The 25,352-nt window shown below is 41.4% G+C and overlaps 4 protein-coding genes across 8 annotated transcripts in view; 3 read left to right on the top strand and 1 right to left on the bottom strand.

The window, feature by feature from the left end:
* MGAT4A (alpha-1,3-mannosyl-glycoprotein 4-beta-N-acetylglucosaminyltransferase A) overlaps positions 1-7,446 on the top strand; it is an 83,306-nt gene extending 75,860 nt beyond the window's left edge. For all 3 annotated transcript variants that reach the window (XM_074815053.1, XM_074815055.1, XM_074815054.1), the window contains exons 14-16: positions 322-388; positions 1,445-1,557; positions 1,729-7,446. In XM_074815053.1, the coding sequence (XP_074671154.1) occupies positions 322-388; positions 1,445-1,557; positions 1,729-1,755 (207 nt within the window). In that variant the 3' untranslated portion in view covers positions 1,756-7,446. The remainder of the gene's footprint in view (positions 1-321; positions 389-1,444; positions 1,558-1,728) is intronic.
* On the bottom strand, positions 7,363-12,290 carry UNC50 (unc-50 inner nuclear membrane RNA binding protein). Of its 2 annotated transcripts, none has more exons than XM_074815056.1 (6): positions 12,204-12,290; positions 11,384-11,667; positions 10,391-10,511; positions 8,385-8,524; positions 8,208-8,309; positions 7,363-7,670 (listed from the first exon to the last, which is right to left on the bottom strand). In XM_074815056.1, exons 2-6 carry the CDS (start codon positions 11,661-11,663, stop codon positions 7,534-7,536), a joined length of 780 nt encoding a protein of 259 aa, XP_074671157.1. In that variant the 5' UTR covers positions 11,664-11,667; positions 12,204-12,290; the 3' UTR covers positions 7,363-7,533. The 2 variants fall into 2 exon arrangements, with proteins under 2 accessions (XP_074671157.1, XP_074671158.1); XM_074815057.1 differs by having other exon boundaries at positions 11,384-11,756; positions 12,204-12,288.
* Positions 12,291-12,332: 42 nt separating this feature from the next.
* COA5 (cytochrome c oxidase assembly factor 5) lies at positions 12,333-17,667 on the top strand. Its single transcript, XM_074815052.1, has 3 exons — positions 12,333-12,540; positions 13,461-13,544; positions 15,677-17,667. The coding sequence occupies exons 1-3, from the start codon at positions 12,439-12,441 to the stop codon at positions 15,716-15,718; spliced, it is 228 nt and encodes a 75-aa protein (XP_074671153.1). The 5' UTR covers positions 12,333-12,438; the 3' UTR covers positions 15,719-17,667.
* A 5,701-nt stretch (positions 17,668-23,368) lies between these two features.
* The window catches only part of INPP4A (inositol polyphosphate-4-phosphatase type I A), a 134,212-nt gene continuing 132,228 nt past the window's right edge, over positions 23,369-25,352 (top strand). For both annotated transcript variants that reach the window (XM_074815035.1, XM_074815039.1), the window contains exon 1: positions 23,369-23,480. The gene's annotated coding sequence lies outside the window, so the exon portion shown is untranslated. The remainder of the gene's footprint in view (positions 23,481-25,352) is intronic.

The raw sequence follows: 25,352 nt of genomic DNA, 5'->3' as shown, positions 1-25,352 counted from the left end.
TTCTTCTACTGTGTATGCCAGTATCTGCTATGTATTCTGTTCACGTGGCAGTTACCATGCAAGTTACGTTGGGCACTTAAAGTACTTCTTTCTTCCACTTTGAAGCCAAACGCCGTTCAGTTCTAGAACACTACTGCTTTTTCTTTTTCTTTTTTTTTTGTGTTGGCTTGTCTAAGGCTATAAATAACTATTCTAGGCTGGTTCATAATTATTTAGAAAAGATGGATACTGAATATATAACAACAGTGCACATACATTTGTCTTTCCCTGGCAAAGTCATATGTCAAAATAAATGATCTCATTTATGCTTTGTTGTTCTAGAATGAAGAACTGGTATTAAGCAGAGAAACCAAAGACAAACGCTTGGAGGATGGTTACTTCAGGATAGGTATGTCACAGTGGAAAGAAATGTGTATTGCTACTATTGCAACAGTTAAGACACATTCATTAAAACCAAAACAAACTTAAAACGGAGTTTTGATCATTTGTTTTTGCGTACGTGACCTTGTAGGCTTTACTTAATATTGTTTCCAATATCTCTTTTCTGAGACTGATGTACTAAACAAAGATGTAGTGTGACTCTTAGTTGTAGTGCAGCTACATCTAACTTCTCTGCCAGGATCGATCACCTAGAGTATTGTAGAGTCATTTCCAGGTTGTACAAGATCACTTTTTCTGTCCTGTGACTGCACAAGTGCCTCTGTGTGAGCTGTGGTTCTTGGCCTGGATTTGAAGCTGCCCTACAGACAATCAGCTGTCTCGTCATGGGATGAGATTGGCATCTCCATAGCCAAGCAGTTCCTGGGGACAGTGCCAGGGTACCTGTTGTCAGGGAAGAGAAATTCTACTCGTGGACTGTATTTAGCTTGCTGGACAGAGATTGGGCATCCCTGTTATAACAAAAGCAAGGTTTTCTTTGTCTTAATGAATTGTAGTTGCTGTGTATATGTTTTAAGTGTAAAGTCTAACTGGGCTTTTAAACTGGATTCTTATTCATCCTAATATAATTGAAGATCCTTTAAATAGGAATACATTATGTATGAATGATACTCCTTGTCCTTAATCCTCCTTGAAAACTTGTAAGCCAGGGGCTCCATGTTTAGTTTCATGATATTAAATGAAAATCTGTGCCAAAATCTTCCCAGAGTTTGAGGTGCTCATACCCTTACACAGTTCCAAAGTTTTTATTCTTAAGTGTAATCCTGCTCAGATCAGCATGCTCTGATGATACGCCTCATCTTGTTTGCTGCTGCAAAACAGAATCTGACATCAAAAATCACTGACTGTCTTTTGTTTCAGGAATGATACCAGTCAATCCTACAGCCACCAGCAATAGGTTTCACCTGTGAATTGTGATACTACAGATACATTTTTATGGACACAGATTTTGTACCTCAGTTTGTTGAATGAGTTAATTGAGGATATACTTTTGCTTCTTTTGCAGGGAAATTTGAAAACGGTGTAGCTGAAGGAACAGTTGACCCCAGCCTAAACCCTATTTCATCATTCCGGCTTTCAGTAATACAGAATTCGGCAGTTTGGGCAATTCTGAATGAGGTGAGAGGTAGTAGAACCTTTTAAAAGTAAAACTGGCAAACGTGAGATTCTTCATTCTGTCAGTGTTTCGAAGCTCAAAATTTTGGCTAATGCTGAAAACAGTTACCTGTTATTACTGAGAAATGTAATAACCTAAAACATGACTTCTTTTTTTCTGATTCTCTATTTCAGATTCATATCAAAAAGATTACAAACTGATCATGGAAATCTGCTTTAGAGGAAAAAGAAGGAATCCTTGAAAATTTTTCCTATAAAATCTGACATCCTTAGCAAGTCACAAATTGAAAATACTGAGCATGCACCTTATTCCAAATTTCTTTCATTTTCACTTGAACTCTACCTCTTGTGAAATCTACTGTAGATGAGAAGATTGTATTTATCCCTTCTTATCTGATCCATCCAGAAACTGATGCTCCACACTGATAACATTCGTCTGAGGCCTAAGGTGTCCTCCACTTTAATGTGACTTTACCATCTTATGGTTACAGAACCCTGCTACGCTTAACCTGTACTATTTTGATAGTATAGTAATATAGAGAAGTTGTACATATTGTTACATTCCTTGAAGGAGAAAAAAATATAATTATTGTTAAATATGTTTTGTGAAGGGGGTACTTTCGGAGTTCCATTTATTTTCTATAACAAGAACCCTCTTTTATAGACTGTCAGGGATATATATTAAAAATGTTAGGGATATTTAATTTATTAAAATAATTTGAAAAGTACATATTTTTATGCAGTAAAATTTTAAATTGATATAGTTTTTTTTATGAATTCTCTAGTTTAAGTTATCTTTCTACATTTTTCTTTGGAGATGCAAACATAAATTAATACCATATTTCAAATATACTGCCATGTTTAAAAAAAACTAGATTAAGTTTCTAAATTATGTAGTTTTGTACACAGAATCTGAATGATGTTCAGAGGCATTAACAGAGTTCTGAAGAGCATTATTCTTTGGGGCTATGAAATTCCACTATGTACAGTTTGTAGCCACATAAAAAGCATGCTGAAATGTCTTGTTTCATGTTATGTACTAAATCTGCGGTGATTTTCGATTGAATCCATTGCATTTTAGAAGAATTTTTTCAATTCCAAACAGTTCTTTCTAAAAATCTTTGTAGACATTTCCTAGCCTGAACAAATTCATTTTCTGTATTGAAAATAATCATTCTCCAGCTTTGCTTTGGAGTAACAGAGCTTACCTTTTATCAAAAGAATTAATAGTAGTTAGATACATTTGATCTACAGAGCTCTCCTTTTAAAAAGTTCTGTTATTGCAGTGTTTATTTTAGATACATTACAGTGAGTAGTTACAGTTTATTTTATTTTCTTCCATCGTTCAAGAACAAGGTTTCAGTTTGACTCCTTTATTGATCAGTGTAGTAACTTGCACTAATGTTTAATAGGAACTGAATTTGGCCTCAAGTTAGTACCCTGCCTTTTCATTTCAAGAGAAACAACAGTGATCTTAAATGAGTTGGAAACTCAGTCAGGAACAGAAAGTGGTTTGGATTAAATCCAAAGCGGAAACGCTGCCGCTCCTCTTAAGAGTCCTTCTGCTGAGGTGCTTATGTGTAAGGACACAGGCATGGGAAGGTTTAAGCTACCCAGTCAGAAATGGTCAGGAAGAAGAGAGAGAGAAATTCCTCTCTTTACTAGGAATGAAGTGCCTGATTGACACTGGAGGGAGGCATTTACCCTGGCTTGGGGATTCGCAGCTGTGCTGTGAACCAGCCTCCTGGAACTCAAAAGCTGGCCCAGTTGTCCCTGTGGGGAAAAAAGCCTCCATAATCCCCAACATCTTTGTGGTCAGGGCACAGATGCACAAAACCTGTTGTGGGGTCCCTGATCTGGAGTGAGGATTTTGAGTTCATACCTCCAGCATGAAAGTTCGACTAATAGCTTTGGCCTCTTTTTCATGACATATTTGTAAAAGGAGCAGGAGCCTAAACTTGACTCTCCAGCACTGCAAGCCACCACCCCTGGAATATAGAGTCAACCTGGCTTTTCTTCTGCCTTGTTGGAAAATTGTGTTGTAGCTTTGACAGTTCAGCAGTATTCAAGAGCTTAACTACTTCTACAGACCACAGTCATTTTGTTTTAGCTATGTTGTCTGGGGACACAGGGAAGACAAGACTTGTACAGAGAGATGCAAGACCATCTGTTTAGAACGACTAGTATAAGCTGAAGAAAAGTAGAAAGCTACCAGGCAGGCCTTGTTTACTTTTTTCTGATTGCATCAGGCGATGTAAATAAAATGTTACTTGGAAAGCTCGTCTTGCCTATAGAGACTGTGGGCATAAGCTAAGTACTGGCCTCATAGATTGAGTTTATTCTTGGATTTAGGAATGAGGGTGAGCAGGCTCAGAATTCTGTGTGAATCTAGCCTCTTGTGGTGCCACAGCCCCGTTTGTTTGTGTATAATGCTGTGCCATCAAATTATTGCCATGAAGTGGCTTCTTATCACACTTTAGCTAGCAGAAGCCCAAGAAAGTATTTAGGTTTTCTTCTCAGCTGTGCCTGTGAATGAATGATGCAAGTAATTTATAGCTATTTATTACAATTTAGAGTGCAGAAATGTTAGATATTGCAGTTTCTTAATATAAGTAGTTTTACTGACAATGACTTTCGTCTTTTTCCATGAGTTCAAAAGTTTACTGGTACCATTTATTTAAGAAAGCTGTGTGCTTATTCTTGAAACATCACTGTTCCTGATGTTTCACAGTAGTTAAGATGAATCATTACTAATATATTTAGATATATAGAACCCTTATCACATTGATTGCAGCACTCTGGTTAACAGTATATTTTAGTTTTCAGAAATGTTGAGATGAAATTTATCAAAGATGACAAACCAACTAGTGCTTGGTAAAATATGTTTTTTTCCTAAAGATCGTTGCATTTTTATTACATTGTACTAGCAGGAGTTGGAAATACTCTGGGCTGCTTTAAATATTCCTGAGCTTATATGCTCTCTAAATAAATGTGCCACATTAATACAAATTAACATTTTGTAGATTCAGGTAAATTCAGACCTGGTCTAATCAAACAGTTCTGCAAATATGCTTGGAAATTTTGCTGAGAAATAGAAAAAACAGGGAAAATATTTTCTATCTAATTATTTTTGCAGACAGCTATTTTGGGCTTTCTACCTTTCAAATTCCAATCCCAAAGGCAGGGTAAAGTGGGGCAAGTCTCCTTCCTGGACTTACGGTGAAATAACGCTTTGGCTGTTTGGCCCAACAGTCATTAGCTTGGGCATGGTTTACAACTGGGCAGGTGCCTCTTACATGTCGCAGTCATAAGTTACAGTATTACCACAAGAGTTCCTCAGCGTCTTAAGCCTAATACCTGATTTTGTCAAGTTTTTTCCTACCTATATTTATTTTCAAGTTATTTTTGTTGTGGACTTAAAAATCCTCTCTAGGCCGCTGAATCTTATAGTAATCAAATAATGGAAAGTGTTTTAAACTAAACTGCATTGTCCTGTGATCCTGTTAGCTCCTTCTGATGCTGTTAAAGCTTCAGAAAAGAGAACTTCTGTGAAACCAAAGGCATTACCAGAAACCTTCATATTGGGGCAAATTATTCTTAACTTCTTATACTGGTTGCCAAACAGGCCAGCTGATGAGAGCACTGGCTTTCCTGAGCTGATCAGGATTGCTCTGGACCAAGAAAATATGACTGTCAGTATAATCTTGCTTTGCTCATTCAGGGGGTAGTCCTACTGAAAACTTTGTAAATAATGTGAACAGGATGTGATCCCAAATTAGCACTTTTAATTTTTTTAATTCAAGAGTGTTCCTAAAACACTGAGTAAGGCTTTGCGCTTTTGCAGACATCTCAAACATGTATTTGCATTGACAGAAAATATTCCTACAGATGCATTTGTTTTTTCTTAACTGAAAGATGGCTTAGAAAAATTTCAAACATATGATTTGCGAACCAATAAAAGACTGGACTCTTCTGTCATATCACTGCTTATCTAGCTGTTTCAAAAGCAGTTTTTAAATACCTTGAGTCAGTTTAAAGCAAATCAATTTATACTTTGCCCATGTTATACATGATTCCTTGAATGGGCTGGAGTGTGATTAGTCTTTGACAAAATTGAACAACTGCATAAAATTTTTTGTTTTTTTCTTTTTCCAAGTATATTATCATTTCAGTAATCTCTGCTTTTTGTTGGAAATACTTGCTCCAGATGAAGTATTGTAGTAATGTTTGCTTTCAACTTGGAAAATACTATTTTAGTCTTGTGGGGCAAAAAAAGAATTACATCTCTTAAAACCTTGCTCCCCTGAAATTAATTAAGCCTAGGTTTTGTATTTGTTATTACTAGGAAGGATGTATTCTGAAAAAGCTAAAGCAAGTAACTGTAGTAGAAAGGGGAAAAAAACCCCTTGTTCTTAAATCACCTTTACAATCACCAGCATAAGGCTGAAAGGCTATTAAACAACTGGTGTTTCCAGGCTAGCATTGATTGCTGACGTAAAAAACACTCCATGCAGACCTGATGAATTCATCTTTGCAAGTCACTTTTCTGACCTTAGTGGTCTCTTAAGGGTTTTGCTGATTTCTGCTGTAAACAGTGAGCTGCTAGAACTTAAAGTAGCTTAATTTTGAGAACGATGAAGCCTTCTGTCAAGGGGACAAACTTTGATATCTCTAAAGGGAAGGTACACAGGCCCCGAGTCATTCATTGATTTCAATGGTATTGCACTACAGGGCACTAAATATGAAGTATTTTTACTGTTGAACTGAAGTGGGTGACCACTGGTGCTAGGATTCCTGTTAGGGAAAAGGAGGCTGCAGCTGCCTGCAGGACGGGAGCTTGTGCCGTGAGTCAGGGTGGGAGCAGGTCCTGGCTGGAATCCTTGGCCTTGTGTGGATCAGCAGTTCAGTGCTTTCCTCGTGAAAAGGGGAACGTTGCTCAGCATCTGCTGAGGGGGGAACACGATTCTCTTCAAGCCTTAACAGTGGCTGAAACACACAGTACTGTAAGATGCACTGCCAGCATATTTGGTATTTTAAGATAAATATAGTTTTTCCTCAGAGATCAAATTCTAGTATTGAAATATTAAGTCTTACTGTAACCAGTTTACTGTTGTGTTGTTTTGGAAACTGAATCCTAGTGCTCATGTTTCATACTGAACCCTGCTCTGGAAAGCTGTCATCTTCATTTTCCAGAAGGTATTGTTTGTGATGGTCAGTTTATACTCCTGCCTTGTGGACTTCACAGCTGCAGGCATTGCCACAAGCCCACCCTTGTAGCCAAACTAAACTTGTACGTCCCTTCCATGTTCACTGGCCTGCCACTTGTAACGGTGGGTGTAATAATGCCCACGGGACTTCTAGAGATTGGATTTAAAAACTTGCTGCTATATTTGGAAACCTGATCTGGGTCATGTTAATTGTGCCTTTCATCACCGTTTCTTCTGTGTGCCAGAGTTGTCCATGTGTATTTTTGAAGTAATCATTAAAATAAATCTGTTCTCAAGTTCTTTCATAAGAGGAAAGGACAGTTCTGTAGCTAGAGAGAGTTGTTGCTTTACCATCGCAACACAATTAAGATCTGTACTCTCACACAATCCCAAGGCAAGGTATTCCAATATTATTCTTAAATAAAACTGCTTTTTCATGTCACAACCCTCCTAATGTAGAGCTTATGCCAGTATGTGCAAAATATCTGCAGTAAGAGTTATGCTAAATAGACTTGTTGCAGTTAAATTTAAGCTACGGAGATGTACAAGTAACTTGTTTTTAGGAATGTACTGCAAAAGTATTTGAACAAAATTGCTAACGTTTACTGTTGTAAATATTTTAATAAAAAAGGACACTTCAAACTTTTTTACACAATTATCTACAATAAAGAGAAATTTACAACCATTTACAAAATGTTTCTTAACTTTTTCTCTACTGTCAGGACAGCTAAGATAAAACCAAAATAAACATTAGATACATGAAGTCCTGGTTTTATTTCACTCTGTATTTATAAAAGGAACAAAGCATCTTCGTGAAGTTCCATCCACATGCTAATGAGATCAAATAGAGCATGATGAGAAGTGCGAACGGATACAAAAGAATAGCTGTGTTCTTCAAAAAGGGCAGTGCTGAAACAGAAGCAACAATGAAGCAAGTATGAAGTAGTGCTTTTTTGAAAAATGTGCTTCAGGTAGAATGGCCTTGGGGGAAGACAGCAGGAAAACAGAGTACTGCTCTGCCAGGTGCCTTAGAAGGGCAGTTTGTCATCTCTGCCCTGCTAGTCCTACCCTTATCACAAATGAAAGAGTACTGGAGTTAATTGCTATAGGTAATGCCCTGGAAACCTGTTTTAGCTAAAACTATAGTCTTAAAGTCACCACAGAATTTTTTTATCCGATGCAAACATTTTGCAGTAGATTTACAGAGGAACAGGAAAAACAAGTTGTGGTGCTACAGGTCTAATACAAAAGGGGAAGTTGGTGAAGAACAAATTCTTTGGTTAAGATGTCCACCCAGCTGGAAACATGGGAGTGGTAAATTTCTATCAAACTCCTTTACCACAAAGAATTACTTCAACACCCAGTTGAGCCTACGCTTTACAAATTAATAGACTAAAATCATGCTCTTGTTTTTACTCAAATAGAAAAGAAGCTGCTGTTACTCACCACTGTATCCTAGGAATGTCACGTAGATGTAATAGCCAATTGCAATCAGCCATAATGTATTCCCAACAAAATACCCAATCACAGAATCGGATATGATGACATCTGAAAGAGACAACTGCCCTCAGCTGGTTTGGCAGAGCATGATTTTTGAAGCAGAGCATAAAATATTCTACTTACAGTTGATGAAAAACAGCTGGATAAAATGCAAAATGACTAGAAGCGGATAGAAAGCATTCAGATGAACATCAAAGGCATATCCCCACTCCACATCATAGTCTCTGTTCTGCTGCTTCACCAAGTATTTATTAGAGATGAACCTACATGAAAAGATATTTGCAAATGTTGTTAATGTGAATCTATAAAGCTGACCAACAAAACATTGGTTTGAGATAGTAAGCTACACATATCCTAACTCTCTACCCCAACAAAGCATCTGGGAGAAAAATATGCAAGAATTATGCAGACCAGGCTCCCATTAAAACATTTTTGTTCAAACTGTAATTGCATTCTTTGCATTACCCTGCTGGTAATACAGAAACATAGCTTTTTAAAATGGATTTATCAATGCAGTCCAAGTTCTCGGGCAGCGTGCCGCTTTTGTTTGTACACACAGAGATGGCTTCAGAAGAGAGCTTGCACACCATCAGCACACCTCACACAGAGAGGGTTTGTCCTGGCTCCACAGCAACGGTGCACTGCCAGCACGAAGAGAGGGCAGGCGAGCACTCTGCAGATGAGCCCGTTCTTTTACTGAAAAGCAGCGCTCACAGAGTGTGCGCTGCCTGGTGTTCCAGCATGCAGAACAAGCCTTGAGACTTTGTTTTCTTCAGCTGAAGTTCTGCTGACGTCAGAAAATGCATCCCATTTAGAAGAGGAACAAGAATTCAATATATGCTCAGAAATAAGAAGTTAAGAGACCAGAGCTTCTCACAGTAGCTTCCTCCAACATACTCTTTGTGCCAAGGGCAGGGTCAGAAAGTGGTAGAGCCTCAGTGCAAGGTGAAGGGAGGCAAGAAGGGGTTTAGACTCATCAGGAACAGGGGGAGCTTTTTTTTTTTAAAAAAAAAAAAAAAAAAAAAAAGGTGGCCCTGCACTGGAAGAAGGGATTCGAACCAAACTGGAGGCAGGTGACTGATATTTAGGTCTGCAAGAAGCTGACTAAAGGACAGAGGAAAACCAACAGCTGCTGAAGTCCTTTTGGTTCAGGAGACTGCATCCTGAGTCACAAATTGCTGGAGGGTGGGTGGAAGCATTACTATATGCTCTTCCCCAAGCAACTTATGGGTTGCTGTCCCAGACAGAAGAGTAGGTCACACAGACCCTTCATCTATCAGCAACAGTTCTTGTATGTGCCTCATCCTGAATTCTGCGATTACAAGCAGGAGTTCCCGAGGTTACTGTTTGAAAGTAACCTATCCCTCTTCCGATCGGCATCAGGTTAAGATGTAAGCTCCATCACCAAGAACTCTTAAGTGCCCTTGCCTCCTTAAGTTCTTGGTAAAATAAAAATTCTTGCTTTGGTGCCCTCCCCCTGCCACAGCACAGAAACAGCAACTTCCCATTGTTTCATAGTTCCCTTGCCGGTGCAGGACACATCTGTAATGTGCCGAGGCCTGGGTGATAAACTGATTCACTACTGCCTCTCCCCTTCTGCAGGTGTCTGGACATTACAGGATAAGACTGGCAGTGACTACTGCCAAAGCAACAATACCAACATGCGTGAAATACAACAGGCATTACTTGTAGTGGAAATAGCTAAAATCTTCAGCAAGAAGCATGGGCCAACTGTATATTGCCCTATGTAAACATAATCATCTGCAGGCTTACATTACTTAAGTTGTTTAATCAAAATAAGGAATGAAGAATTTTTTTTTTTGATCACATTGTTTATTTGATGTTATTGCTGAAGACTAGCCAGCTCAAGAAGAAAGCAAACAAGCCGAAACGTCCATCATAATCCAGACTTTCTGAACATTCATCTTTTGCAGGAAATAGTAAATAAAGAGATGTGTTCTTTTTTAAAGCAGCATTTTGAGACAATTACCACAACAGCACAAAACCTATAGTCAATACATACTTTATAAATTTTACCCCAAACAGAGAATCAAGTGTCTTGCAAACAGCAGGGGACTATCCATGCCCAAACAGCAATACTGAACTCAGTTTCAGACGTCACTACTTACCACATTAGCGTTGCAATCAGGAGGCCAACGCCTACGCAGTCTATAAATACAACCCAAAGTAGCAGCTTTATTGTTTCAAAAAACCCCATGTCCAGCACAAATCCAAATCCTACAGTAGACACTGAAAGGAGAAAAAATTATTAAAGTTAGCTGTGGAAAAGAAAGCATGAGATCTTAAACCAATGGTTTTTTTGAGTACACTGTTAAAAAAAAATCATCAGTTTCCTTATTATTTTTCTCCCTGAGATTTTTAGTCCAACGGCTCTTTTTTTTTTTTTTCCCCACCAAATACTAGGTATAACACAATTTATTCATAATATAACCCCTTTCACAGATTGGAGAATGCTCATCTGTACTTGGGTTTAACGATGTAACAGCAAGTTATATTGCTCCGCCCAAACTATTTTTAAAAAATTCACACAGTGCTGCAATAGAATATTCTTTGTCTTATCAAAGCTCCTTGTTAACCCAAACCGTGTGTGTGGTGATACCTTCATTTCAGAGTTAATGGTTTTGATATTACTAACAGCAACGTGCTGCATAACAGAAGACTAGGATAATGCTTCTTACTGTGTTTTCAATTCAATCTAAAAATTACAGGACACATATTGTTTATAGCTCAATTCTGCAATATATAGAATCTCACTAGGGTCTTTATTGTAAAAACAGTATTTTATCTGTAACGTTCAGATAAACCAAATCAGTTCAGTATTTTTGAACTAAAGCAATGCTATGTGGCATGGTTTTTTGTTACTGTCTGTAAAGTTCCAGGGAACTACACACTTTGAAACACAATAGAAAATGAGTTGCAACAGAAAGATTAATTCAGGACTACATAGTATTACTTACACCTCCTGTTTTCCAATTCCCACTTTGAGTTCCAAAAGGTTAGGCTATGGACTGGGGGTGTGTTGGGGGTGTGTGTGTGTAGAAGGGCCATGAATGTTCATCCCTAAACTTCCCTTCCCTTTTACACTACTTCCCGGTACTCACCGCAGAGCCAGATACTGAGAAGCACTAAGAATGCAGGATCATCTCTTGCCCATTGGTCCTTTGTCTGTTTTCTGTAGTGAAAGTTCCTATAAACCCTCTGCGGTGAAGTAAACAGGTAAAGCATCTGCCAAAGCGCAAACTCAAAGTCCATCTGTCGGAAGTGGAAGAGCCTCCGCAGGTACTTGTAGCGTTTAGCCCCAGCTGTGTGTCTCGCCGCATCTCTGGGGCTCAGCGCCCCGTTGCCCTGGCTCCGAGAATTAACCGAAGTGGTTGGCAGCATGTTGCTAGAGAAAGAATTTCCAAAGATGCGTTTGGTTTTGCGTATACCGAGGACCAAAACCAAAATCACTCGACGCAGGCCGCACCTGCAGTGCTGAAGTTACAAAAACCACGGACAACTATGAACTGTGACATTTGGAGCCGAGTCCGCCGCGGCCCGGCAGTCACTTCGCTGAGCACTGGGGAGGCAGCAAGGGGGAAACTAGGAGAAGGCGCCTCCCCTTCCCGTGCCGCTCGCCAGGTGCCCCCGCCGCGCCCCCGCCCCTCAGGGCTGCCCGGGCAGCAGGCTCGCTCCCGGCGCGGCGCCTCCCTCCCATCGCAAAAGCGAATCGAGCTGTTAACGGCCGACGGGCTTCGCGGGAGGTGAAAGGCCGACGGGCGCAGCCAGGGGCGGGGGATGGAGCCAGTCCGGCCCCACTCGAAGCGACCTCCGCGGCCGCCCCTCCTCCCACCCCACAAATGGCCATCGCCCTCCCAGCGGGAACCCAACCCACCGGGCCCCGCGCCGCTCACCCCTCAGGTGAGGGGGACGAGGTCTCACCTGCTGCCGCGGCCTGCAGCGCGACCCCCGCCGCCCCCACCGCTCCTGCTGCCCGGAGCCTTCCGGCAACGTCCCTCGCGCAAGCGCTCCGGTTCCCTTCCTGGAGCCGCCCCGCCCCTTCCTCCCCCCGCCGGAAGCGGTGGCAGGGCTCGGCGCGCCAAGATGGCGGCGGCCGCTGGTGGTAGTGGTGGTGTTTGGGTAGGCCCTAGCGAGGAGTAGGGCCGGCCTTGCCGCTATGCCCAAGTACTATGAGGATAAGGAGGAGGACGGGCGGGCTTGTGGAGGGGTGAGGGAGGACCTACGGCAGTGCCTCCTGGAGAGCCCCTGCGTCCTGCAGGTGAGCGCTGCCGCCCTCCCGGGAGACAACCCCGTGGCTCCCGGCACTGCGTCGCTGCTGCTGCACTTGCTGCCCTCCCCAGTTACGCCCTGAGGGAAGGGTGTCCCGAGGCCCGCTCCCTCGCCCCGGTGGGCCAGGCGCTGGGCAAGCCACTGTCTGAGGCGGCCCCCGCCGCGCCCGCTGCCCTTCCTGATGTGGGGGCGCCTTCTGGCGGGTGCAGGCGGCCGGGGCCGAGGGGCGCGGAGTGCTCCCTGCGGGGGGAGCGGCCGCCTCCCGCCGGCGTCGGGCCCTTGGGAGAGAGAGAAGCTGTTATTTCGTCCCTTTCAAGCCTGATAATTCGTGTTTTAAGAAGGTTATGAAATTGTAACTTAAGTCAAAAAAGTAATGGACAGGCTGAAGAGGGTCCAGAGGAGGGCCACAAAGATGATCAAAGGACTGGAAAGGCTGAGAGAACTGGGTTTGTTCAGCCTAGAGAAGGGAAGGCTTAGGGGAGACCTTATCACCATGTTCCAGTATTTAAAGAGTGGTTACAAAGAAGATGGAGATGGAAAACAGGAGGGATAATGGGTAAAAGTTGTTCCTGGGGATATTCCAGTTGGAAATGAGGATAATTTTTCATAATGAGAACCATCAGCCACTGGAATAATCTCCCCAGGAATGTGGTGGATTCCCCAGTGTTGGATGCTTTTTTTAATACTGTGCTGGGACACCTTCCCTAGACCGAGCTTTTGCCAAGAAAGGTTGGACCTGATGATCGTTGAGGTCCCTTCCAACCTGGTATTCTATGATTCTATGAAGAAAATGCAAGTCACCATACCATAGCAAAGTCCTGAGTAAACCTTGTCTGAAGTATTTTGATGTCTCTTTGACAAGCTGCAGAAATCCATTAAGTCTTTAATCCTTTCTTTTTCATCTAACAGGAAAACAAAAGCCCTAAACAATGCTTGAGGGAAGGACACTGTAGGAATTTGCAAATGACATTTTTTGCATGCAAAAGATCAATGGTAAGTGTAGTGGTTTTTCTTCTGCTAGCGGCCTGCTTGCTTTCTGTCCTTTTCCATGCTTTCTGAAAAAAACCACTTTAATTCAGTACAACTCATTGAGCAGAATAGGTCTTGCCTTTGAATGCCATTTAAAATATGGATGTTATACACTATTCTCACAAAGAAAAAGTTGTATAGTGTGAACAAGATGGAAAAAAGCATATTTAAATTAAATTAGGCTCAGCATGTAAATGAGGTAGGTATTTTTACTTTTTGTTTAAGTAAAGCTTTGGTTTAAACAGTATTAGTAGATCAGGTAGTTGTAAGATAAGATATTGACAAATTTTTGTCTGTGAACAAAGAATATTTAAGTGAAAAGAATGTATTACTGAAAGATTTTCACTGTTGAAGCAGGCTCTTGCATTCATTAATTTTCTTGGAGGGCTTGAATTCATGATAAAGAAAAGTTTTGGGGGGTTTTTTATATAGTGAGTTATCAAGTATGGTAGTGAGAAGCTAGTTGTAAAAATGTAATTAGATAAAGTTTCCCCAGTTTTGATACGAGTACCTTGTCTAGAAATACCTTGCTTGTGTTTCCGTAACACTTAAGAAATAGTTAAAGTGTGGCAAAGGTGGTAGTAAAACTTTCTAAGCATGAGTTAGTGCAGGGCTCATTCTTATTTTTAGCCGATGTGATACATAATGAAGAATACACCGCTGAAACTGTACCTAAAATTTTTATTCCATTCTGTATTCTTGCTTAAGTCATAGGAGCTTCTGGACCTCTCCTATATGAATTGTATTAATCCATGAAGTGACAAATGATTATTTCTGTGTACAGGAAAAAATGCTGTGTATTGAATGCTTGAAATACCTATTTGATGCTGCACTAGCAACATATATATCTCCAGATGATGTGCCTGTATTTCTGTCTGTACATTGTTAAGGGAGGCTGATTAAACTTAAGTTTCTAGCGAAGTGTCTCCAGTCATGCCTGGACTTCCATGCCAGGAAGAGGCCTGGCTCTTACATGAATCTATTTAACCTCTACAAATTCTAAGGCTGATAAGTGACATTTTTCTTGTCCTGTTAACTCTAAATTTCAATAATTGTGCTCTGCCAAATTTGTTACTTGGTATAACAGTGAGGCTTAAAGAGTATTTAAAAACAAGTTAGACACTAAATGTAGATATAATTTACAATATGCTAAAATCATTAGGCATTTTGCCTAGATGCTATTTTCTTTGTAAGAAAATACAATGTCTCATCAGAGGAGTAAACTTTCGTACACTTTAGACATTAAAGTAGGAACAAGGTTTAAAATGAAATCTACTTGGTTATTGGACAGGCCGTGGCATCTTGCAGTTTAGATCTTTACACATTTTGCTGCAGTCCTGAATCCTGAAGGAGGGTTACTTAAGGGAGGTAAAAGATACGTCCTCAATCTAATATCTGAATATGGCTGAATTGCAATCCGAAACTGCCATCTTCAAGACTGACTATCTAAATTCAGAAGAATTCCCCCAAGATCAAAGTATGGTTTTCTGCTGCACTGGGAGAGAACTTGCAATTTAGTTTCAGTAAGTGCTGCACCGTAGCTGTTATTGTAGCTTTACTGCAAGTTTTTGCAAATGCTTTTTTTGTAACCGCCAAGAAGAAACTTGCAGATTTTACAAGCTGAATATTATTTCAGTTTTTAGTGATTGTTTTTTTCAGATACTTGTTGTATTTAAGTTATCCCTGTCCTCACTGACATTTGCAGTGACTCCCATTTCAACCCAATCTGAATTTTCCTCCTTCATCTTGTCAGTTAAGTTTGGAAAAACAGGTCTAAGTAGATTTACGCTACCTTCTTTTCATGCGTTCCTTGCCACCTCACTATGCTGTTCTGTGATTTGTGGTGTTATGCTGTTTATTTCAGAATGCACAAGGTGCTTATTCCATAATTAAAATTTTGAGTGAGATTTAAGATAATGTCTGTTTTCTTGGAAGAACCCTATGACTTGTTGGCTACATCACTGATTTTCTTTACAGTGACTTCTGCTTTATTCTGTGCTTTCTTCTGATGTTACAAGGTGTCGAGATAGCACAAGCACTCTGAAGTATTTCTTTTGCAAAATGTATGGTTTTAATATATTGACTTCAATTTTCAGTTGGATACCAGGGCAAGATTCAGAGGAAGGAAGGGATACTGAAGTCCTTGTGAAGAGACCCAGCCATGGAAAATCAGGGTTCATCAGCGCTTTAAGCAAAACAGAGATTGAAGTATGAAGATTGTATCTGCTGCATGCTTTCATGCAGTGTTTTTGTGGAAGGTTATCTACTCCTGAGTTATTCCAATAGATTGACCTGGATGTGCATTTAAATGCTAAAAAGAAGGCAAGCATAAAACTGCACGTTCTGGCCAAAATGGGTACTTGTCGCGCACTTGCAATAAAATATGTAAAATCCAGAATAAGCTGCAGAAGTTATCATTCTGTTTTGAAGTGAAGTTGTCTTTTGTGGTTTTACTAATTCTGGTCATGTTTTGCTATTACAAATAATACAAGATATAGAACTGGGAGTTCACTCAACGGGTGTCTCAGAGGATGCCTCAGGACAGAGCTGTTTCCAGAGATGATGAGTTGACCAAGGTTGTGAAATGTATGTGCAGGCTGCTTCCTCCCCAGTAGGTTTGTTACCCAATCAACCTGCATGAGTAGGTAGGAGTGGCGATGTTTTTGCAGTCCCACATGTATAAGGATGGCATCTCATTCCTCTTGCTACAAATTCCTTTCAGTGTGATGATTGACATACATTAGATTAAAATTTGATTACTCTAGATTAAAGGATGTCTGATTTATCTTTCAGTAATCTGTCTTCTCCTTGTATTGATACAAGAGAACTATAGCATTACTCTAGTCAGTGACTTGAAAGCTGTATGCCAGGATGTAGCTAATTATATATCTTTGGATGGGTGAGGAAGGTGTTCCTCAGGCCAGCAGTTAAGGAGGCTGTGGCTGCTACTTCTGTGCTCTATAAGTATTTACAACAATATTTGAGTTTCTCTGAGATGACCTTGAATGATCTTTCTGCATTATTTTCAAAACAAGTCTATAAATACTAATCTAAACATATGTACAAACGAGGGATGATCATCTGTTTATCGGAAGTCGTGTTCCAGATTTACTTTGGGAGCATTTTCCTTCTTTTTGTGTTGTCACTTCTGTCTAAATTCCTTGGTTCACATTTATGGTTGTAAAATGTTCAAATTGCCATTCATACTTATTTAAATTGTAACTAGTTTCTGCTATGTACTTCTTAAAACTTGCTTTTCCTTTAGAATTTTTTTGTGCTTTGTAAAATTTTATATAGTTTTATAAGTTGTAAAACAGCTGCAGTGAAAAAGTAAAGAAATTAATAGAGGAAAACATTGTTTTGCTTTCCTTTGATCAAGGATGACTGTGGCAGATCTGTCTGCAGTATGGCAGTGTTCTTCGAGACATAGGTAACATCTATCAGTCAGTGTCTCTTGCCCCACACTGGTAAGGAAGTGGGATTTATGGGGGTAACAAGCATTAAATAGTGCTTAAACTGTGACTGTGGTCAATACTTACTGGTTCTGTTTAAGAACTTGTTTCTGAAGAATACTTCGTTTTCCTTCCTTCAGTGTCTCTACCTCCTTCCCTGCCTTTTGAAGCCTTTAAGAAATAAATGGTAGTGTAACTCTTACATATGGAAACTGAAATAACTTCAGACGAGCTGATTAGAAACAAGATTAGGAAATGGCGAGGGGGAGAGAGAGTCCTAGTAACTTCTTTTCTTGGCTAAAGCTTATAGCCATGTGGCTGATTTACATTTAGTCTGAACAGATGCATGCAACACTTACTGTTTGCAAAATTAAGGACTTCAGTGAATAGTGCGTGTTGATTATTTAATTCGGTCTGTCTTAAGCAACTGCTCTGTGATCAGTCAAAGTATGTTTATATTCCTTGTATGTGTAGGATTTTATTTTTGCAATCATAAATCAACACCAAATTCACATTTTTGTGTTCTGTTGATCATGTGAAAGCTACTTCATTTGCTGAGGTGCTGTGAACATCCTTTGTTTTTCACAATCTAGTTACCATATTGTCTCTTTATGTATAGTAAAATGATAAATTGATGTGATGTCTCTAAGAGTATTCTTAACCTAGCACTCTGATTTCAAAGTACTACCCACAAGCCTTCTCCATGGTGGAAAAAACTTTTTAAAAAAAGGGAGTAAAAATAAATCTAAAGCTACTTGGCAGGTAATTAAATGTCAGAGGGAAGAGTGGGAATGGTATGTGGTTTTGGTAGTCAAGGTCTCTTCCATGGTCTGCCCTGCTGCAGGGGACCATGGGCTTGATGGTTCAGGTGATCTGTCCCTTTCCCAGCCGTAATCACTGAGCCTCACCTAATGGTGCTGCGGCAGCTCCTTTTGGAAAGGAGCAGATGGATAACAGATCATAGACAGATAACTAGTTATTTTTAGTAATTGGCTTGATCCAGTGGAGATCAAGTGTTAAAATTAAATGCAGTGTTTGCCGTTGGACATTCAAGGATTTAATAATTAACAGAATACGTGTATTATTTGATCCAATAGAATATTAGTGTCAAGACTTCCTAATAGTTCACTAAGCTATCTAGGACAGTATAAACATACATATAATATGTAATCAAAATACTGACTTGCTCAAGAGACTGTCATTGTTCAATTCCAATATTGTGTAACATAATATTCTGTCTAAAAATGACTAATTATATAATTGCCTTGGGACTTTGAGCACTGTCTACTTGAGAGCTATTAATGTTTCTTGTGTGAGAAGTAATTTGTTTCATTAATGGGAAGCCCTAAGTACTATAAATTTGTATATATGATTCCAGCTTTTTTCCTAATACACCAAATGTTTTTATTTGAATATGTTGATATTTTTAAGTCTCGTGTCTTGTGCTACACCACTGGCTTTTACTAAAAAAATACGTATTTCTAGACTATGGTAGATTTTGCAAGATTGAACATGTAATGCATCTGAATTTGTGAAACTGGACTGCTGAGGACAAAAGGTTGAAATGACACCAAAAGGCTCTTACTGGTTTTAGAGTCACAAATATATGCAGTGCTAACGATTTGTGTTGCACAAGGACAGGACACAGTTTGCAAAAACCTTTCACTGCTGCTGTAATTTCTCCCATTTGTTTTACATGGTGGCAGAGTCAAAGGGCGCTGAACGCTGTCGAGATTCATGTCGCAGACTGCGGCTCCATCACTGTTAGGACCTGTCTGTGTTACTACATCTGGTTTCAATTAATATGTTCTCTCTCCGGCCCAATCCTGCAAATGAGTTTGTATTTACATAGCTGTAAACACATATTGCAGAACTACTCACGTGCTTACTATGATAAATAATAGGCCATAGTCATTTACTCTGGTTTGAAAATTCTTTAGGTCATTAATTCTGTTCTTTCAAGTTAGTATGAAGTGATAAGCGTATTAAGTGGAACCTGTTTAATGGAGGCTCATGTGTACATATATTGAAAAGTGAGAGGAGTTGGCGTTTAATGCATTTATTATTTCAGTTACACCTCTTAAAAGGAAAGACAAAGCATCTTTTTAAAAAAATCACTTTTGAAAACTCTTCTGCTTCCAGAGTGTGTGGGTTTGTATTACAAACAGCTTCATTGTTCACTGGTTGGCGTAAGAAATTGGTTGTGTTTTCTCTCTTCACTTTTAAGTTTCTGGGGAGTAGCAGGTTGGATGATAGGCTTTTTTTCAAAGCAAAATTTTCAAATAATATTATTATTTCAGTGGAAGCCCAGAATGAACTAGACTACACCTTCTGCTCATAAGAAGAGCACTAAGTGAAATCATCTTCTAAAAACATGCACCCACAGAATGTAGGTGGTAAGCAGTATCTGTCATTTAAGCCTTTGATTGGAAAACTTTGGAGTTACAGAACTGTAGCAGCTTTGTTGACATGATGAATGTCACAAGTACTCATGCTGCCTTAGCATTTGATACATGGTCATTTAGAATATGTGTATTTATTCTAAATATGTATCTCATTGTCTAAAGCTGAAGAGTATGACAGTTTAATTTCCATCATAAACTGCAGGTGACAGAATAGTAACCAAAAACCTTAAGATCCTTTCTCCCTTTTCTGAATGTGCACGCCGAATTGTTTGTCTCTGGCATGGTTTTGCTGCAGATATCTTCAGAAAATTATTAACCAGTTATTTCTGTAAGTGGTACACCATGATGACTTGACTGACTCTTTGTAGGAAGAAGATTCTGTAAACGTTGAGAGCAGCTTCTTGAAGCGGACTGTGCTTCATTTTCAGGATTTGCAGTAGGTTGATTAATAATGTCCTTAAACATTGAAAGCAGAAGCAGCAACAAGATTAGTGTTTTAATAGCTGCTTAATGAGGCTAGTAGCAGGTGATATATTCCAAATAATAATGTGTTTTAGTAGGTAAATGTTGAAAATAGTTTTTTATATCAAGCTGAGGTTTGTTTGTCCTGATGAAAGCTTTCATGTGCCAGATTCCTTCTTTGCATGTAGGTACTAATGGGCTGCAGTGAAATGGAAGGGAATAATTTCTTAAAGATTTTTAGTAACAGAAGAAAAAATACAAGTGAATCTCTGTGACTTAGAACAAGATATCAAAGCTATTTTTGCAATATTGCTACTATTACTTTAAACGGAGCTGGGGAAAAAATAGTGAATATAGAAACTGGTTTGTACTTCACAAGTTCTAATGATAAACCGCTACTGTAAAATTGTGTTGTCCTTCATTGTGAAGGACGAGGAATTTAGAATTTCTCTTTCAATTTATGGCAGGAATTTTTGAGGCTTTTTTGGTGGGTGAAGTTTTGACGTCTTTCTGGTACGTAGGTCACAGAGGCCTAATATTTGTTTGATATTGTTTGTCTCAGGCTTTTGATTCTGTATCAGCTGTAGCGCTCTATCGGCTATAGCAGGATGGCTTCTGGAAATCTGAGTGGGAAGAAATCTGTTACAGATCGTCGGGTCACTGGCATGCTGAGGAAGATGAGGGTAAATAGTGTGCTGAGGGGATTGATTATCAGATACGTAAAATTTTACATTGCTAAACATAAAGGCAGAAACTGCATAAAGGCCTTTATCAGATGAGACTGGACATCCAGTGAAGTGTCACTGCCTGCTTCATATGAGCAGTTAAGAGTTTAACACCCTTCATCTAGTCTGACCTTCTGTGAAGGTTAAGTTTTTATGCTAGAGAAAGGCACTGGCTCTTGAAAAGGGCATAAAATGTGATCTAAGTCTTCTTTTGATAGCGTATTTCAATAGTTAGCAATCCCCCTGTTAAAAGTGCATGTCTGTCTTGTGGTTAGAATTTGACTTCAGCTTCCACTTACAGGAGAAGGGGAAGGGATGGCTCTGCAAAAGAGGTCAGTAGTATCTTGTATTTTCCTGCTGGGAATGCATTTAAAACTAAAGAAAAGGAGTGTGCTCTTAATATTTTTTGGATGAAATGCATGAATTGCCTTCCTAGAATCTTGTGTTAAACCTGTCTTCCTTAGTCCCCTCACAAATTTCTAATCTTTTAAGGGTTACAGGTTGGGGTTTTTTTTAATCTACATATGGGTAAAATCCCCTCTTTCTTTGTGCACTATTGATTGTGCTTCCAAGGCTCATGACACATTTTGTCACAGTGTTAAGTTGGGAGCATGTGTTCAATTCTTTGTCTGTTACGACCCTGACGCCCTTTTCAGAGTCAGTAAGTTTTTTCAGTCTGCTGTTTTCCCGGTGTTCAAGGTATGGCTTTATATTCTTTTCCTGGATGTATAACCTGAGATTTGGCTATAAAAAAAATAAATTCTGAACAGTATGCTTTATCAGCTGTTCCAGAGCTCTTATGTGATGACCCAGTTCTTTTGTTCACTGTAGTGCCAGCTTTTGTGTTGTCCGCAAATATTATCTGCAGTGAGTTTATATATGCTTCCACATCTTTGAGGAAAATGTTGAATAGTCTTAAACCTGGTAATGGTCCCAGGGCAGCTCTCCAAGTACCTCTACTGAAATACAACTCCTCTCTGACAATTAGTTTTTGAGGTTTGTTACTTAGGTTTTCTTAATCAAACAAATCTATAACCTTACCAAAAAATCAGGTAAATGAAAAACCTGCCTACCCTATCTGTTCCTACTCTGCTGGCTTTTCTCTGATTTTGCCCTGGATAACTCAGACAGCTCTGCCTGTAAATAACATGGTGGTTCTCCATGTCCTCCTTCGACGCTGGTGCAACATAAGTGCCCTCCTGGTCCATTGGGTTTTAGCGCTGTTTCTATTCACTGATGCTCAGTGAACATCAGTAGCAAACACCCTTCTTCCAGGAGCCTTGGCGGGGAGTTGTCCAAGCCCACTGTTTTTAAAAGGTTGTATTTTGGTTGATGATTAAAATTGTCATCAGCTACAAATAAACTACAGTGTTTTGTGCTTAATACTGTTGAGCTCTGTATTAAAATTGAAGGGTGTTAGTGATAGCATCTATTTGCTTTCTAGCCTGTTCCAGCCAAGTATATTTAATATTTTTATGAGAGGATGGCTTTAAGTTTGCATGGTATGCAGAGGAACTTCTATTTTCCATCTCCCTTTTGTTTAAAAACATGGCATGATTCATTAGCTTTGTGCTAAGCTATGACCAAAGATAACTGTTAAAAATCACATGTGTTTGGCTAGGCATTGGAAATATCTATTCTCTATCAGTTCTGTGTGATTTTGAAGCAGAAGTGATTGCATGGAGTTTCGCTAATGACGGGTGGAAAGAAAAATTAAAAATTCAAGCTGCCTCTCCTGGCTTCTCCTTCCAAATTCGGATCATATTGAGGTCTTGAGCTGGCAGCTTCCAGCACCGGGGAACTGCAACAGGCAAATTGAAATTCTTAACCAGTGGTGTTGGGACTGACTCAGCTGGTGCTTGGCCACGGTCCTTTGCAGATCATGCACAGTTGGCTGGAGGCACCCAGACAAGTGTGCCCGTGCGTATCTCACTGATTCCCCACTTGAGTGTGTTGCCTGCGCGCAGGAGCCCCTCACATACCTCCTGGGACTTCCTTGGGAGTAACCTGTCTTCCCCTTGACATTTGTGCATTCTGTAAAAATAATAGAATGAGCTAGAGCTGGACTGTGACCTCTGCTCACATTCTTTCAAATTACACTTAACACTGCTCGAGCAAGTTAAATCCTTCATTGAGAGCAGTGTGGTATAGAAATTGGTAAGAAATGGAGCAGAGACTCCAGCTGGGCAGCAGTTTGAACAAATGTAGCTGGCTGAGCCAGCTGTCCTGCAACTTGGAGTGTGGACGGTGAGGACGAACGGAGGAAGCATGCTGACATTTTTATTAGAATAGAAAAAACCTGGATTATTGTCTCAAATTATTTGGCTCAAACTTCATAGCTGCGATGGCAGGTACTTCTCAGCCCCGTGACGTTTTCTTTCTCGACATCCCCAGTTCCTGACTGCAGATGATGATGACACAAGAGACTCCCAGTTTCTGCGGTTTTGGATCCTTTGAGGTCGGAGATGACAAGGCACGCACAAACCGGTGGCTGGCTCGCAGGCCGGAAGGCGAGCCTCGGCTAGCCGGGGGCGCACACTGAAAACCGGCTTATTTGACCCAGCCCCGCCGCGGGGGGGGCGATGCCAGCCGGGCCGCGGCTGCGCTTTCCGTCCCCGTTACTTGCCGCCCTCCCCACCTGCCCGCCCCCCGCGGCGCGGCGGAGCAGCGGGGCCCGGCGGTGGAGGGGGGGGGCGGCCGCAGGGGGCCGGGCCCGGCGGCGGGGCGGGGCGGGGCCGCCGCTCCCGGTGCCGTCACGAACAGGCGGGCGCCGGCGCGCGTCGGGCGGCCGGAGCCGCTGGGGCTGAGGGGCCGGCGGCTGCCCGGGGCGGTGCCCGGCGAGGCGGGGCTGCGGAGGTAAGCGAGGGGCGCCCGGCGGGCTCCGGGGGCAGCGCCCTGAGGGAGGGGGCCGGCGGGGCTCGGACGGGTGAGGCGGGAGGCGCCGCTGACAGCTCCGGGGCGTGTGTGTGTGTGGGGGGGGGGCAGCCGCCGGCCGCCGTTGAGAGCGCCCCGCCCGCCCAACGGCCGCCCGGTGGCCCGGGCGCGCACCGCCGAGCCCCCATCTTGGGCAGGCCCTGGCACCCGGGCGTTGCTCCGTGTCGCGGCGCGGGTTTCGGCCGGCGTTGTTGTCATCTGCAGCGCGCTGCTGCGTTTGACGGCGTTGTTGGGTTTGTTGTTACGCGTTTGTCTGGTGGTCGGGTTCGTCCTGAGCGTCGGTGGGAGCGTTATGTGAGCCGCGCCGGGCTGCCGGGTATGGATAAGGGCGTATATACAGCTGGGGAAGAGGTGCAAGAGCGAGACATCGGGGAAAAAAAAAAGGATGATGTTGCTTTTAATTTGTTATTTAAGGGGCTGCTTGAAAGCTCCTGTGTATTCCTGTTTGCAGGTATTTTTACGAGATCAGTGCGTTTCGATATTAACCCGGATGCTTCTTTTGTGGCTTTGTGCCACGGCGTGGGCTTGTGGAACAGCCGGCTGCCAGGCCCTGTGTCCCTGAGAAATGTGTGATTTACTGCATTTGTTGTTGGGTGATAGGTGACCCCAAGGCGAGGTGGTGTGGTCGGGGCCGTAACTAGCTCTACGCCCTCCACACCTGCACGCCGTCGTGCTCAAAGAGCCACGGAAACACTTGCGTGTGCAGGAGGCCCCATCCTGAGGTGGGCTTGTCCGTCCGGGGTTGCTAGCGGGACTTTGCGAAAGTGAGGATCAGAAGGTGCGTTCGTGATCGCTGTCTGGTGACACGTGGTGCACCTGTGCACTTCGGTGAGCCCCGCTTTTTCAGCAGCGATGCCGTCATTCAGGGTGTGGGAATTGAAGAGCAGAGTTTAGCAAGCTGAGTGCGCTGTGGAAAGTGATAGGATGTTTAAGAACATTTAACCTCCCTTAATTTATTCCAGACCAGCTTTTACGATTCCCTTCCCATGTAGAGAAGCCTTAAAAGGAGACAGATAGTGTGTTTAGTTTGGTGCATATTTCAGATTTTTGCCCATTTATTAAGCTAGATTATGGTTATGAAATACAGTAGAAATGCCTTTGCAGTACTGATGCACCATTTCATGTGGCTTTGTTGGAGCAGTCTAAGAATGAAGTTGTAGCTTTGTCCCAGTGGCATACATTTTCCCCCATGCAATGAGCAAAGTCAATATATGCTGGTCAGAGCGCAGCACGGCCTTCATGTGCTCCGTAGATGGTAGAGGGGCTTTTGCCTGGGCAGTCAAGCACTCTGTGTTGACATTAGCTCTCCATCTGCAGGCCAATATCATTCTGCAGAAGTCTAGTATTGAGCTTGTCTACGTTGTCGCTAGAGAGCTAGCTGGGAAGGTCTTGCTGGGTTACTTTTTAAGGAACAGAAGCAGAGACTCTTCTATGTTTGTATGCCCTCAAACTCTAAAGTAGGGGCGATGAGGTAGCAGAACCCTGTTGTTCTGGAAACAAGATTATTTGTTTCCCTGTGAGGAATTGTTATTTGCTAATGCTTTTTTCAAAAGCTCTTAATTGAAAAACTTACTAAGATTTTTCCTGCTTCTGAAAATTTTAATTCAGTAGGCTACCTTGCTTCTAGGAACTCAGAGAATGCAATATCTTGCCAATTTTTTCACAAGTCTCTGACTCTCAATGCAGATGTTAGGTGGGAGAAAATGCAGAGGGACATAGATATTTTTGGCAAGAGCTTGAAATTCAGTATTCTTAAATTTAGAAGTTCTGGCACTTTCCAAATTTTGAGGTAGA

The sequence above is a fragment of the Strix aluco genome, chromosome 2, assembly GCF_031877795.1.
Source record: "Strix aluco isolate bStrAlu1 chromosome 2, bStrAlu1.hap1, whole genome shotgun sequence".
NCBI classification, from domain to species: domain Eukaryota; kingdom Metazoa; phylum Chordata; class Aves; order Strigiformes; family Strigidae; genus Strix; species Strix aluco.
Note: the sequence above shows the minus strand (reverse complement) of the source record. Positions and strands in the feature narration are given on the sequence as shown.

What these genes read in the sequence shown, in the direction of transcription:
- UNC50 (XM_074815056.1), bottom strand. Translation starts at nt 11,663, where the DNA reads ATGCTGCCAACCACTTCGGTTAATTCTCGGAGCCAGGGCAACGGGGCG. An exon ending in TCTCAGTATCTGGCTCTGCG is followed by an intron (nt 10,512 to 11,383) that starts GTGAGTACCGGG and finishes TTCTCCTTTCAG; the next exon opens with TGTCTACTGTAGGATTTGGA. An exon ending in CTGATTGCAACGCTAATGTG is followed by an intron (nt 8,525 to 10,390) that starts GTAAGTAGTGAC and finishes CTTTTCATGTAG; the next exon opens with GTTCATCTCTAATAAATACT.
- COA5 (XM_074815052.1), top strand. Translation starts at nt 12,439, where the DNA reads ATGCCCAAGTACTATGAGGATAAGGAGGAGGACGGGCGGGCTTGTGGA. An exon ending in AGAGCCCCTGCGTCCTGCAG is followed by an intron (nt 12,541 to 13,460) that starts GTGAGCGCTGCC and finishes TTCATCTAACAG; the next exon opens with GAAAACAAAAGCCCTAAACA. An exon ending in TTGCATGCAAAAGATCAATG is followed by an intron (nt 13,545 to 15,676) that starts GTAAGTGTAGTG and finishes TTCAATTTTCAG; the next exon opens with TTGGATACCAGGGCAAGATT.